The sequence below is a fragment of the Saccostrea cucullata genome, unplaced genomic scaffold (assembly GCF_032062105.1).
Source record: "Saccostrea cucullata isolate Sc308-1 unplaced genomic scaffold, CSIRO_AGI_Scuc_v1 ctg2610, whole genome shotgun sequence".
NCBI lineage: Eukaryota > Metazoa > Mollusca > Bivalvia > Ostreida > Ostreidae > Saccostrea > Saccostrea cuccullata.
The window spans coordinates 23,743-39,096 of NW_026938925.1; the positions used below are offsets into that span (position 1 = coordinate 23,743).

A 15,354-nucleotide genomic window follows, 5' to 3' on the forward strand; every position below is an offset into this window, starting at 1 on the left:
AGGATTTTTACACCGCTGGGGTATTTACCAGACCTTTGTATTCCTTGTGACAAGATCTTTTCTTTTGGTACAAAAAAGTCACTACAAATATTTTGGACCTTTTGCCTTGACCTCGAAGTTTGACATATAGAGTTTTGCAAAAAGAATCCGTTTAACTATGGCCTTGTTTAATGAAATAAATGGTAATGTAAAACGAATAGTATTCAAAAGACAATTCAAACAATATACACAAATCAGGAGAGGAGCAAACACGGACTTCTAAAATTCAGAGATGGGATCAGGTGCCATAGAGGAGTAAGCATCCCCTGTTGACCGGTCACACACACCGTGAGCATGATGCATTGATCAGGTAGACGGAACTATCCGTAGTCAATTCAGTATAAGAACAATGGCATAACAACTGATCTGAAACAAGTCAGTCAAAATATAAGCCAAAATATGACCCTATGGTAGGTTATATTTACAAGATTATTATAACGACAGGATCTTCTTGTTTCAAATGTGTTTTCCTTGTGACAATACCTTTCTCTAAGTGACCGTTATTTTTACCTCTTTACCTTGACCTTTGATTTTGACTTGCCTTTGAAATGTTTTACCTTTGCAATGAGCTGTCATACGGGGAAATAGTGTTCCACAAATACATCTTTTTATTTAGAACTACGATGGATTTTATCATTTTTGAAAATTATTATTATCATTTTTTTTTTATCTGTCAATGCCCTAAGGTCCTATTGTAAAGTTTGGGTCAAGGACAAAATTCAAATATAGACTTTTTTAGTATCGACCAAAAAAAAAATCAGGAGTTTGGGGCCTGAGATTGGTGAATTTGGTCAAAATATTAGAATTTTGTCAATTTATCTACAGATTTATTATAATATGTCAAGTTAGGAGAATTTTAAACACTTAATTTATTGATTTTGCTGAAGATCTTGAAGACGTGTACACGTTAGATCCTTTTTGGTGCCGTTACCAGGATATCCTATTTGTCCGTTTTTATCCGGAATTATGAAATTTTGATCAACACATTCATAATTTTAGAAAAAGAAAAAGAAAATTGAGACGTCCAGCTTTAGATTCGTCAATCTTTTTATGTTATATCATTCACATATGTATTTAAAACGAATTTATTGTTTTTACGTCATATTTCAAAATAATCACCGGAAGTAGTCTGAGTGAAGTAATCTTCTGTTTTAGTGTTTACAAATTATCTCAGAAATATATTCATTGTTATCAAAAACAACAGAGTTAAACCCCATTATGGCAAATATTGCCGCTGCAAGAATACAGAGAGAGTTTAAAGAAGTTGTTAAAAGTGAAGAGGTAATGGGATTTTACGTAGAATTTCAGAAAGAACAATAAATTGTGTGATTTAACCGTTCGAATTTTCTCTATAAAATGTTCCGGATTTCATTCCATCTGTCTTTAATGTTCTTTCCTGTGTTTTTTCGCATTGAAAATTTGTGATGATAATAAATCGTAAATTCTTGCTTTCATTAGGCTCTAAGTCTTACCATCTTTTACATGTTAGCAGATTCATTAATCTAATGAAAAAAATAGAAAATGTTTTACTCAGAAAAACTTGCAGTAGCTGTCCCTGGACAGTGAATTCCACATTTGTCAAGTTAACAAAAAAGCTTTAAAAATTTATATGTTACCCATATTAAGCAGAAATACTATTATAAAGAAGAGATCATTGTTTCAGGTAGCAAAATGCAGCATTAAGGTTGAGTTGGTAAATGACTCGTACAGTGAACTTCGAGGGGAAATAGCTGGACCTCCTGATACACCATATCAAGGAGGAAACTTTCACTTGGAGATAAAAATTCCAGAAACTTATCCATTTAATCCTCCAAAGGTGATTTTTTTTATGTTTTTGTTTTGCATCCCCCCCTTTCATTTTGTATAATTCATAAAAAAGAAAAGAAAAAACAAATAATTTCAAAGTTGGAAAATTTGGAAATGTACTCCAGGGATGAAAGCAGTCCTTTTAATATCATATTTCATAAGATATCTGAATATCAAAAATTGTATTTGTTTTATTCAGATGTACAATGACCTACCTTAATTGTTGTAATTAAAATATACAGTTGAACTTCAGTATCTCAAACTGCGATATCTGGAATACCATGGATATGTCGAAGTGATTTGGAAGTCCCAACCACATATTCTTCCAGTATTTTACCTTCGATATCTCGAATCCTTTGATATCTCAAAGTTTTTTCTCAGTCCCATCAGGTTCAAGATTACGAAGTTTTACTGTATATGCATTCAATTTATTTTATTTTACTTTTGAAATATTTTCCAATAGGTGAAGTTTCTCACAAAGATTTGGCATCCTAATATCAGTTCAGTGACAGGGGCTATTTGCTTAGATATTTTAAAAGACCAGTGGTAAGTGTAAGACAGTTTGCATGTAAAAAAATTATATATTGACATAGTCTTAAATGCATAGAAGACTTGTATTTTGACATAATCACGATGCATAGACTTGTATATTGGAATAGTTTTAATGCATAGAAGACTCGTTTATTGACATAGTCACAATTAATGCATAGAAGAATCAGATATTGACATAGCCATGATACAGAAAACTTCACCTATCCTCAACAGTCTGTCTTTCTTTGTCCCCCTGTCCATGTAACAAAGATGCTGTGAAATAATGTTTCAGAAATATTAAAAAGTAATATAGAAGCATTATTAGGTAGTGTAGGTTGAAGTTTGTTCAAATCACACAGAATACCTGGGGCAGGATGGGAACTTAAAGGTTGATCAAAACTTTACATAAGAATATGTGGGAAAAAGAATCTTCTGATAAAGAACAGAAGAACCATGGTTGAGCCTTGAGGCCTTTTTTTCTTATTTCACTCACTATACAAGTAGTAAATACATTGTAAAGTCTATAGATAACCCCTAGCTATATTGACAGGGCTGCTAAAAGCTATAGATAACACCTAGTATCTATATTGACAGGGCTGCTGCTATGACCCTCTGTGAAACCGTCAAAATGCTATCTCTACAGGCATATGTTAGCCGCACACATGAACCTGATGATCCACAGGACGCAGTGGTAGCCAAACAATATATTTCTGAAAATAACGAGATCTTACAGTTTTGTTCTGATTTCAAGAAAACTGCTCGACATTGGACATATACATATGCTGGAGGTAGTACCGATTGAGTTGTACTTATGTTGCCATGTGTATGATTGAATTTTCATGGAATTTACTGTAAATGCACTTTACTTTTCTATGAAATCCATAATTCTGCAGAATCACATTGCATAATTAATCCAAAGTACATTTATAGTAAATGTAATTTGACAATTGTTGTAATCATTGAACATATTACAAGGTAAGAATTCACTATAAAGTTAAAAGAACTTATATCCAATCCTGTAAGTTTTGAATAACATGCATGTTCAAATCAAGCACTCTCACTTTTTATCCAAAGAAAAGAATGGAGGCAAAAAGAAGCATAAAATTTCTTGTGTATAGTCTTGAATATTTGCAATGAAATAATTATTTTAAAAAAAGTGATTATTTTGACGAATTGTAGGAATTTCAAAATGTGAAAACTTAAAGTATTTTATAAAAAAACATACTTTGTTTAGATTTTTTGATAAGGTCAAAGTTTGCTTTTATATTGGGAAACATTGCATTTATGAAGCTAATGATACAACAATTTGATGAATATGGGATTTGATGCGGTATAATGTATCTTGACATTTGATTTTAACAAAGATGCAAAATTTTTTTTATTCATGATTTAACTTATTGCGGAAATTTAGGGTGACCAGCAATTTATTTTCACTAGTATTGTGAAATTCATATTCTGATCACAGAGTCAGAATGAACGGAAAAAAACATTCCTTGTGCATGAGAATTAACATACAGCGACAACACCGCGAGTGATAAAATATTAGTTCCTGTATTTTTAGGAAATTCATGGTCAATAGGATTTAATAAACATAAATAATTTTTTAAAAAAAACAAACGTAAGGAAATTAGCCGGGGGGGGGGTGGGGGGGGTGGGGGTGGGGGGTGTTTAGTAACGGGACAATATATTTTTTTTTTTTCATTTGGTAGATTAAAAGGGCATTAAATCAAAAGCGGGGTGAAAAAAAAAATAAAACATGTAAGATACAATAGCATATTAAATTTTAATTTGTTAAATCTTAAATTGGAAGTAAAATCTTGCATTTGAATCTGTTTTTGTGCACAACACAACCGTCGAAATTGTGTACCAAAATTGACGACAAAAGCAAACCCGCGACCTACCTTAAAGGTTGATCAAAACTTTACATAAGAATAAGTGGGAAAAAGAATCTTCGAATGAAGAACAGAAGGACCATGGTTGAGCCTTAAGGCCTTTTTTTCTTATTTCACTCATTATACAAGTAGTAAATACATTGTAAAGTCCATAGATAACCCCTAGCTAAAAGCTATAGATAACACCTAGTACCTATATTGATAGGGCTGCTGCTATGACCCTCCGGACCGTCCTTCTATCTCTACAGGCATTGTTAGCTGCTGCTGAACCTGATGATCCACAGGACGCAGTGGTAGCCAAACAATATAAAGAAAATAACGAGATCTTTAAGAAAACTGCTCGACATTGGACATATACATATGCTGGAGGTAGTACCGATTGAGCTGTACTTATGTCATGTTTTTCTGAATTTTCATGTAAATGTGCACTTTCCTTTTGAATGAAATCCATAATTCTGCATCACATTGTATAAATTAATCCAAAGTACATTTAAAGTAAATGTAATTTGACAATGATATCAGAACTTGTTACAAGGAAAGAAACTATAAAGTTAAAAGAACTTTTTAATCTGTAAGTTTTGATAAGCATGCATGTTCAAATCAAGCACTCTCACTTTTTATCCAAAGAAAAGACTGGCAAAAAGGCATAAAATTTCTTCTTTTAATATTTGCAATGAAATATAGGAGTTCATTATTTTTTGTATCCTCTGAAAACTTAATATTTTAAAGACATACTTTGTTTGACAGGTCCTCAGAGGGAGACAGATTATGAAGCTAAGATACAACAAGTGATGAATATGGGATTTGATGAGGTAGGGGATGTAAAATAGCTAAAAATGTTTATTGATTCATATACATGAATTCAACAACAAATGATCTATCCTTTTTGTGTATGTCATACAACTTCAAAATGAAAAAAAGATTGCTTTTGTAACAGTAACTTATTAGCTATTGGAGAGTACAAGAATGTGATGAAGGTGTATGAATGAAGAGAAAAGAGGGCAACAAAGCGACAGAATAATGACTTTACAAAGTTAACGCTGCTTCTCAAGTCATCATTTGTCATGTAAATGTGCATTGAATGTGGATACTGCATCACATTGTATAAATTGATGACTTAGTTTTTGTGAGGATGATATTAGCTTGTAATAGATAAAATATTTACAGTTAATAAGTTGTGAAAATGATAAAATTCTTAAGTAACGTACAAATATTAAAAACAAAAATTTCAGTGATTTCCTGGCATATGGTGGGATGTCATTTTTACTGACATATTGTGTCAAATCTTGTCATATATAGGTACATGTAATGCACATGTAAGATATGAAAGTCCTATTTCTTCTCAATAAAAAGTTATAAGGAAGTGAACCTGATGGCAAAATAGTGAACTTTTCTTAAATGCAAATTAGATATATATGGAAGGATGGCTGAAGGATAGCATTCTCAAATAGACTATGGCCAAGGTTAAAGTTGAAAAAGTAGGTCAAACTCCAAAAGGTCAAAGGGTCAAATTTTTATCCAATGAAAGGTCTTGCCACAAGTATTACATAATGAAACCAAACTTAAAACAAAATACAGTTGCAAAAAAGTATTTTTATCATGTATGAAGGATAATTCTGTTAAGAAGCATTTTTTCTGTCATGTAATTGCAGTAAAATAAACCATTGATTGAACACAGTTTCATAATTTACCATGGGGTGCAGATTTGAGCCGTAAATAGGTCCCTGATTTGACCATAATTATTTTATTTTTTTTTTACATGCTCTTTAATATTCTTCTGTCTCAGACACCTGATGTTTTAAATCTTTCTTTACATAAATTAAAAAAAATCCCAATACTATTATATTAAATTAATTTTCCCACTCTTAATTATCTCAATTAAGTTTCCCTTTCGAACTTACATTTAATGCTTAAAAAAACGGATTCAAATTCTTGAAATTCAACAACTGCAGTAATTCAAAACATTGCAGAAAATATTCCATCCTATTAAATATCCTTCTGAACACTCCATTCCAACCCTTTCAACATTCCCCTCTGCTTCTAGAGGGGTCCCAATCGAGTGGGCCCCAGTGGAAAGAATCTATTTTCAGAAGCAGAATATTATATTTCTAAACTTCTTTGTTTTTATAAGCAAGAGTACAGCTTAAATCTTTTATATTAAAAAGAATGATCAGAATTTTTATGTTTAAAATTCACCTTTTGTCAAAAAGTATTGGGTCGGTTTTTTTTTAATGGTCACAACGAATATAGCATCAAAATAGCTTCTGAATAGATTTTGACCTTTGGAGACTTTTCCCCTCTTTGATTATTTAAATTGGTTATCTACCAGTTACAGTATCCAACATCTAAGTAAAAATCCTTTTTATACCCACTCCCTCTCTCCTAAAACAGGATATAACCTTTTATCCTTGTGTGTCTGTTTGTACCAAATTTCCATCACAGTTTTTTTAGCAACTACTCATCACAGATATTTGAAATTTAAGCACACTTCTTGTTTTTATCTTATGGTGAGAATCATTTTTGTACAAATCAACTTCTTGTTTATTGTGTCTTTCTGAACCAAATTCAAAATGGAGTGAGGGGAAAACTAGTGAGAATTGACTCACTGACTTCTTTTTTTTCAAATTTGTTTATGGATTTAGAGGACTTTGGATCATATGAGGGGGAGGGGGACAGTAGAAAGTGAAGATAAGATGAAACTATTTATGTCTGTTGTGAATGGCTTCTACTTTAATTTGCTATACATAATCAAAAGTAAAGTCACTGCAGAATTTGCATGTATTTGAACATTAAATAGTATTTTGTGGTATGTAAAGTATTAGAATGATAGTGATTGCTGACAACAAAATCACCCTTTCCAGTTGAAATTATAAATTATAGATCAACACCCCCCCCCCCCCCCCAAAAAAAAAGAAAATTGATCAATAATTATTCACAATTTTATGCTTCACAAATATGTGATATCTTTTTGTGGATGTGTTTTCCTGTAATAATACAAGTACTTTGTAAATACAGTTTTTATTCTAAATAGACTGTGTATGTTTTTGGCATTTATGATATTTATGATGTCATGTCATTCTTTTGGTATAGCTGGGATTTAGTCAGTACAGTATACATGTAACTCTTGTAAAATAAATTAAACTTAACAAATATGTAGGTCTTAGTTGCAGGAGATAACATGACTCAAGACTTCCTTGTATTTTTTATTTTTTTTGTTTCTTTTTTTATTCAAGTAGTGCTTTTTACATAAGATAACACTTATCTGGCAAATAACGACTTTTGTACATCCTATTCTTTGCACTTGAAATAATTGAACCATACATTAAGATCAGTAAATTGCACTTGGTGCAAACCCTTTATTTTTCCTGTAATTTATATTATTTTTTTTATAATTTTGTGAATGTGATATTACATACAAATTACATTGACAATTGTAGGAGAAGTTTGGTGATAATGTGAGCCAGTGCTAATCAAGTGTATTTATTAGTGAATATTTTTACACATCTGTTTCATGTGTGTCATTTTCTTGTATTTCTGTATCATCTTATCCAAATTATAGCCTTTTGATTCTTTGTTCAAGTATACAGCTTGCTTCATGTATAACCATAATAATTCTGTGGCATTTCATGAAAATTGGACACTAAGTTTCCAATGATTGGTACAGTCTCCGTATTTAGGGTATGGTTTTTGTTGCTGGGTAGCCTGAGATGTGTATGTAAAATAGGATAATAAAAGTTAATGTTCCTAATATTAAATGATTTAGTAATACAGAAAAATTAATAATTGTGTATTTTATTTTTCTGTTTTGGTAGGAGTTATGATTTATGTATTATAAATAAGGTTTGGATATATCTGAAAAATATATGTGTGTACTTTAAAAGAGAATCACTGCAGAGCAGGTGTCAGTATAAGGGAAAAAGTAACAGAGGAAAAAAACACTGTTGGATGTATACATCTAAAGTCCACTTTCGGTAACATGTTCTCATGGTTTGTTTCTTGTTCTTGTATATAATTGTTATAGACATCTTTTTGAACACTAGGTAAATTCCTGTTATTCTGTAGAGTCCGAGACTTACTATTGCCCATAATTTGTGAGAGTGCTTTAGTCCTTCTGAGTGACCGGGGGTAACCATAGACTATATATACGTTATGCAATGTGTATTGGTGATTCAACACCATTTTCTTTGTTTGAATAACTATTACATATATGTTTGATGTCATGTTATTTTATCTGAGTGAAAATGAAAGTATGACAATAAAACTACAAATGATTTTATTGTATTTTTTATTAGTTATTCAAAATTGCAGAAGTGATACCCAAGAAACTTGGATTTGTACTGGGTCAAAGTATGCTTTGATAAAATGGAGTTAATATTTAAGTTTTATACTCCTGTATCTAAAATCCTTCAGACTTTAGGATGTATCATGGACTCACCTCTAATGAGATATTCAGACTTTTTTGTTCTTAATCAGAAGATATGTCCCTGTTAGTGATATTCTATAATTCTGTATCAAAGTCATGATGGTTTTTGTTTGTTTGGGGATAGTAGGAAATAAACCTTCTGTATTTTTAGCTCACCTGAGCTGAAAGCTGAAGTGAGCTTTTCTGATCACCTGTTGTCCATAATCCATCTATATAGCTGTCTGCCTGTCCGCCTGTAAACTTTTCACCTTTTCAATTTATTCTCAAGAACCACTGGGCCAATTTTAACCAAACTTGGTAAAAAGCATCCTTGGGTGAAGGGGAGTTTAAATTATTAAAGTTAAGGACCAAGTCCTCTTGCAAGGGGAGATGATGAAGAAAAGGCAAAAATAGGGTGGGATCATTAAAAGCTCTTCTCAAGAACCACTGGTCCAGAAAAGCTGAAACTTATGTGGAAGCATCCTGGGGTAGTGTAGATTCTAAATCATTCAAATCATGATCTTCAGGGGTAGGGCTGGGCCACAATAGGGAATCCAAGTTTTACATTGAAACACATAGGGAAAATCTTCTCAACCACACCACTGGTTCAGAAAAGCTGAAACATATATAGAAGTCCAGGGGTAGTGTAGAATCTAAATTGTTGAAATAATGACCCCCATGGGAAGGGTAGGGTCACAATAGGTATTACAAAGGGGAAATCTGCTGAAGAACAGCATGGCCAAAGTTGCTCAGGTGAGCAATGTTGCCCATGGGTCTCTTGAATAAAAGAAGTCTAACTAACAAAGAATATGAAGGATTACATCGCTGCATCTTTCATGAGACCCATTTTGTTATCAATTAATTTTGGTACAGTCCAATTTTATATTGTATACCTTTGATTCTGTAGTTGCAGGTCTCACACTAATTAATGAGATCATTATTCATTTTTTCACAGATGAGTTAGAATTTGATTCTGTTTTTGACTGAATTTATGCAAAATTTGCAGCACACCAACCTCTGTGTGTACAGAGACTATAAATGCCTCGCAACTCTATTCAGCTAAGAGCTCTATAGGTATAATTATATTAAGTAAATCTTTAAAAGTTACAATGCCATAGACATGCAGATACTCTAGTCTAACCATGTTTCTATGCACTCTGCATCTTTAAGGACCTATTGACCTTTGGCTGAAGGTTGAACAGAAATGCAGTGGTAATGCCAGTATTTTAAATAATTGTTTACTATCACATGGCAAGAGGTTTGCCTGCTAGATATACTAAGGCATAAAGAACATACATTTAGCAGGAAATGAGAAAAAGTATGACTGGACTTGAGCCTGCATTACTAGTTAGGGGCCCTAATCAATTTCAGTTACTGAGACTGAAATCCATGACCCAAACCATTAGATTCCTCCTTCCTTAAATTGTCTTCACCCTCAGACACAACCCAGATACTGTAGCCCCTGACAGTACTTTCATTTGCAGGTCCAAGGTTGGTCAGTAGCACCAAATTATGTAATAGGAAACGAGAAAATGTTATGACTGGTACAGGAATCAAACCTGAGATCCCTACATCAATTGTCAGGTGCTCTAACCACTGAACCACCCAGGTAGATACACGTGTATCCACAGCCCAAACCAATACTTTAATACCTGTGCGTTGAACAAAAAAATAGTTATGGTATACTGGTTACCAAACTTGTTACCTGAAACATGACCAAGAAAAAAAGGCCTTTTGTATTTTCAATACTGTAAATTAATTTACTTTTTTTCCATGGGCCATGGTCATAATTTTGTGGAATCACAATTTCTATTTAATTTGCTGGTAGAAAATAATTTGGATTTCTTGGAGTGCCATTGTATGTCTTACATGTAAATGCACTTCAGGCGTGCTGTTAAAAATTTCTGCAAAAATTGTTACCATTTACATAACATGAAATCCCATTTGGAAAAAAGTTTGCATACAGTATACAAGAAGATACACATTTTAATTTGGTTGAAAGCTCATTATATCATTCATGTACTTTCCCTGTAAGATAGAGTGATCATTAACTTTACCCTACTAGGGGGGGCAAAGGATCATGAATTTCAAAGTTTGGATAGTAAATGACGTATAACTGCCTGTTTTTGCATTATTAATTTTCGCCTACTTTGCATTACACAATAAAATAAACTTGAATGAAATTGCCCCTGGTAGTGTGCTGTATAATTAATATACAGATATTTATATCACACCAATGGGGCAATAGCAAAAATAGGATTATGTAAATCATAAATAACAGTGTACTGGATACATGTATTTTCGCAAAAAATTGTGATATGCAGAAAATACCCATTATAGTGATGGCTCCTATTATCATGTATGCCATCTAGATGTCCAGGAGAAAATAAATCCCCCTTCTGAATTTCAGTTGTGGTATAGTATTATTACTCATGCAATATTTGAACTTTCCCTCTAATTGCAGATTCCATAAACCAAAATTGATAGAAATGTGTTCAGTCATTTTCTCAATTCTAGATGAATTAACAGAAAAGAACACTGAGGAATAAACCACTTGAGTGACAAAGGTGACTAAAGGTTGACATAATTATAACCATCTTCTTCCGAAAGTCTCAAACAGATAATGGTGAACAAATTTCTTTCAATTTCATACAGATTCTAAGTACTGAAAAAGTTCTGAGGTTTCTACAATTTTATTTTGTAATATTAAGCCATTTATAGTATTATATTACTCTGACAATATATTATAGTTGTCTGCTTATTTACAGGTATAAGGTACTGATATACAGACAGTGTATAGAAATAGTAGTTATTGTTATTCAAGCTTAATTGTTATACACTGCAGTAAGTCATGAGATTTTCATTAATTTCATATGTCATGGCATATCATACCAAAGATCTGACAATTACACAAGTTTTAAAAAAGCAATTACCAGTGGAATTATCAAACCAAACCTTTGTAATGACTTATTTAATTACTCAAGCCAGCGTTTCCTTTGAAGGCTTTGATCTAGTACACGTCTATAACTTATATTAGCCTTTTAAAAGATCAATACAGTCATATACCAATGTATACATAAATTATAAATATATATATATGATATTATGTCACGCACATGATACTTTTCAATGTGTAAGATAAACCTGCTGTAGTTATTGTACTGATAATATTGCTTGATGACATTGCACAGATTTTGCCCTCTCAACCATGCACATAAAAGACTGTGCAAGTGCTTAATTATGGAGAATGTGCCTTCAAAATCGACGCTTTATATAAGGAAGTCTTATTGTGTATTATATAATTCTTCATGTCTTTATTTGGTAAGTTCACGCAATTCTTGGTCTTTATTCTGCAAGTTTTAAATTTTTTTAATGTTGATTTAAAAAAAAATAAATCAATTAGTTCGCAGTCTTGAATTCATAGCATAGCCTAGATACTGATATAATATTACTTGCCTGTATACAAATGATTAGTAAATCTGAATAATATACAAAGCCTGACAAGTAATTAGAATTTAAAGATATCATTATTGCTTATATTTTAATAGATGATATTGAACACCCTGCATCCAAGACTAAACATGAATACAAGTTGTGTAAAAGTGATTAAATCGGTCACATTCTGGTCAAAATTTCCATAAACCTTCAATCTACCCTGATCACAGCAAATATGCAAAATAAAGGATATAATATGTGGAAAAAATAGATCAATCTGAGACAAAATATATATGCTTTAACAATCTGGCCTTGGAATGTTTAAGATAACAATACAATATAGGAGTTTTTAACCGATAGCAATCAAATTATATAACTTATATAATGATATAAGTATATAATACATGTACACTCCTATTTCTTTAAAATACCCATAAAGAAAGGCACAGTCTATTTGCATATTGAGGGTATTACATGAACAAAATAATGCATTTGACAATTGAATGTTATATATGGTACACCAACACCCAACAAAACAAGTGTAAATATGATTATCAATGATATACACTTAGCAGGATCACAACACATGAATTTTTGGAATACTGTTGTATATTAAAAATATCAAGCTAAAAATGCTCATCATATACATATAGATCCATGGATGAATCCCTATTTTGGCCCTCCATATATAGTTTGCAAATTTATTATACAGTAAAATTTCTGATTTTTTTTTTTTTAAAGCAGAATTGTCCTTGTATAGTAATGTCAAAACCTTTAACAAATGTCAAATGTGAGAAAGAAGCGGTTCAAAAAGTAGTTTCAACTTCAAAAAGAATTTCCATCAGAGAACTTCAAAGAAGCCAAAACCTTTCAGAAATACATTCCGACATCTGCTTCTCAAAATCTTATACATTGTTTGCATAATACATGTATTTAAAAGTTACATAAAAGCAAAATCAAGCAAGTATTACACTGGCATTGCTTTCATGGCCGTCTGCCATTTGCATACAACATGTACATGTATATCACTTACAAAAAAATATATATAACACTTTTCCCTAGTTGCTTGTTCAAACTTTATGGAAGCACATTTGAACACGGAATACATTAAACATTGCCACATCCCCATCTTGTGTAACTAAGCAACCAGGGAGAGTACATTAGTCCCATGTGGATAACTAAGACTAAATCCCTGGAGAGTTGTCTGCCCTTGACTGGGGGCACCTGCTCGATAGATCTGCCAAATCACTGAAGCTTCATGCAGGGCCAGTATTACTGTCAACTTCTCATACAGTTTATCATTTCAAGGAAATCACTCATACTTTACTAAATTTCAATCCAGCTGAAAAAGAATAAAAATAAATCATCTTCAACATCTTTTATGGAAAATTAAATAAAAAAATATTACATATCTAAATTAATGATTCTTGATAAAAATAATGCAAAACTTTAAAGGACTATGGGATTTTATATTCTAAGATTTGACTATATTTTGTAACAATGTTTTGAGTACCCACCCTCGTCATTACTATAACAGTTGCGGCAGTGTAACTTATTGACTCGGACTCTGACATCAGCACCCTGGGATCCATTACCCAGCGTCGTGTGGCAGACACAACATCGGAAGCACTGTACATGGTAATACAGACCCAAGGATTCAATAACCATAGCAGCTCCAAAACCTACAGCACAACAATCATTAATAAAGGTTAATATAATGCTTTAGTCCTTTACTTGTTCAGAATTATATATGTAAAACTAAAAATACAGATTTTGAGAACTTGGCTTTCATTTTCAGGAACAGTTATTGAAAATAACATACCGGAACATTTTCCTTTATTGCAAAAACATTTAAGGATAAATAACACAAACAAACTTTTTTCAGAAATCAGCATTATTTCTCATAGATTTACATTTAAATTGACAACCTGAATAATGTTTACCAAGTAGAGTGGGAAAATTTTATAAGATTTTGTCATAGTTAAAAAAATGTGCAAAATTTTGTATGGAATTATATAGAAGGCAAAATAAAATCTCAAATCTTAACACCAAGGAAAACCTACGATTTCTTTATATTTCAGGGATTTATTATTTATATCAATACAAATCAAAATCAGTCAAAAAATATATATCAACCCGCGCATCCATTTTTTGTTTGTGGTAAGTACCCTTAAATATGAAAAGATACATAATTCTGAACTCCTAAATCTTCCAATTTAATTTTTTAAACTTAGCTTGCATTGTTTTTTCTTATTCAAGTTTGTATAATAGATCAGGAAATAACAACTTATTATCATTGTCTGCAATAAGGAATGTTATTTTTTAAACATCTTGACATCATTTATTACAAAGCAAAACATCGACACAGGAAGGATGAATAAAGCATGGGACAACTTACCTAATTCTTGTGCACAGTGAGAGCACAGCTGCTTTCCGCTGACAGCCATAATTTGTTCAGCGTGACTGGGGGGTGAGGACGGGGAGGGAGGGGTGGGGGAGCCCCGGGATAGTCGCACACTGGTGTCTGTCTTTGGTCCATGACCATAACTGTAATTAGCTGGAAGCGTCTGAGACAGTTTGTCTGGTTCATTCACAGCACTAAATTGTTTGGTATTCAAAGATCTAGGGGAAATCACACTGTTAGTTGTATATGTCTGTTGTTTCGGGATAGAGGTATCATCTCGCCAACGATTGGCTAGCCCCTCCTGATGCACCGGTTTGATTGGTCCTCCATAAGAATGAACAGAATGGCGTTTATTATCAGCCCTTCTCCTCCTCTCTGCTTCCTCCACCATCCAGTGTGTATTGTGGTCAGATCTGTGGGGCCGGGTCTGTGTTGGATTATAGTCATTGCTGTGTTGTCTAGGTTTTGGCACAGAATTAGAATGAACTTCCTTTGAGCTCTCTGTCTCTGGTTCAGCTTCGGGTTTTTTCTGTAGAGGAGTGGGTTTTCGGTTCATGGCCAGCATGTCTTCCCTTGACCACCTCTGCTTGTCCTTGTTAGGATCTGGTGCCCACAAAGTCTCCAGCCTCCGAGGTCCCTGGGTGGTTTCCTGGGACACACTGAACTGAGTCACATTATCACTAGGTTTATCATAACCATTCATTTCACTCTTGGTTCCATATGTTGAGCGTTGTTTGGATTTTTCCTCCTCCTGTTTTTGTCTTTCCAGAGCCTCTCTTTCACGCCGAACTCTTTCTTGCTCAAGACGCAACTTTTCTCTCTCCTTTCTAATTTCTTCCTGTAAC

At 32.8% G+C, this 15,354-nt stretch overlaps 2 protein-coding genes across 2 annotated transcripts in view; one reads left to right on the forward strand and one right to left on the reverse strand.

Moving 5' to 3' along the window:
* The first annotated feature begins 1,172 nt into the window (after window positions 1-1,172).
* LOC134251831 (ubiquitin-conjugating enzyme E2-22 kDa-like) lies at window positions 1,173-7,738 on the forward strand. Its single transcript, XM_062734251.1, has 6 exons — window positions 1,173-1,320; window positions 1,703-1,855; window positions 2,309-2,391; window positions 4,474-4,637; window positions 5,016-5,080; window positions 7,706-7,738. Exons 1-6 carry the CDS (start codon window positions 1,258-1,260, stop codon window positions 7,736-7,738), a joined length of 561 nt encoding a protein of 186 aa, XP_062590235.1. The 5' UTR covers window positions 1,173-1,257.
* A 3,606-nt stretch (window positions 7,739-11,344) lies between these two features.
* The window catches only part of LOC134251832 (LIM domain only protein 7-like), a 44,858-nt gene continuing 40,848 nt past the window's right edge, over window positions 11,345-15,354 (reverse strand). The window contains exons 21-23 of the mRNA XM_062734252.1: window positions 14,504-15,347; window positions 13,623-13,787; window positions 11,345-13,447 (exon numbers count right to left, since the gene is read on the reverse strand). Coding sequence (XP_062590236.1) covers window positions 13,422-13,447; window positions 13,623-13,787; window positions 14,504-15,347 — 1,035 coding nt within the window. The 3' untranslated portion in view covers window positions 11,345-13,421. The remainder of the gene's footprint in view (window positions 13,448-13,622; window positions 13,788-14,503; window positions 15,348-15,354) is intronic.

What these genes read in the sequence shown, in the direction of transcription:
- LOC134251831 (XM_062734251.1), top strand. Translation starts at nt 1,258, where the DNA reads ATGGCAAATATTGCCGCTGCAAGAATACAGAGAGAGTTTAAAGAAGTT. An exon ending in ATCCATTTAATCCTCCAAAG is followed by an intron (nt 1,856 to 2,308) that starts GTGATTTTTTTT and finishes ATTTTCCAATAG; the next exon opens with GTGAAGTTTCTCACAAAGAT. An exon ending in TGAATATGGGATTTGATGAG is followed by an intron (nt 5,081 to 7,705) that starts GTAGGGGATGTA and finishes TGACAATTGTAG; the next exon opens with GAGAAGTTTGGTGATAATGT.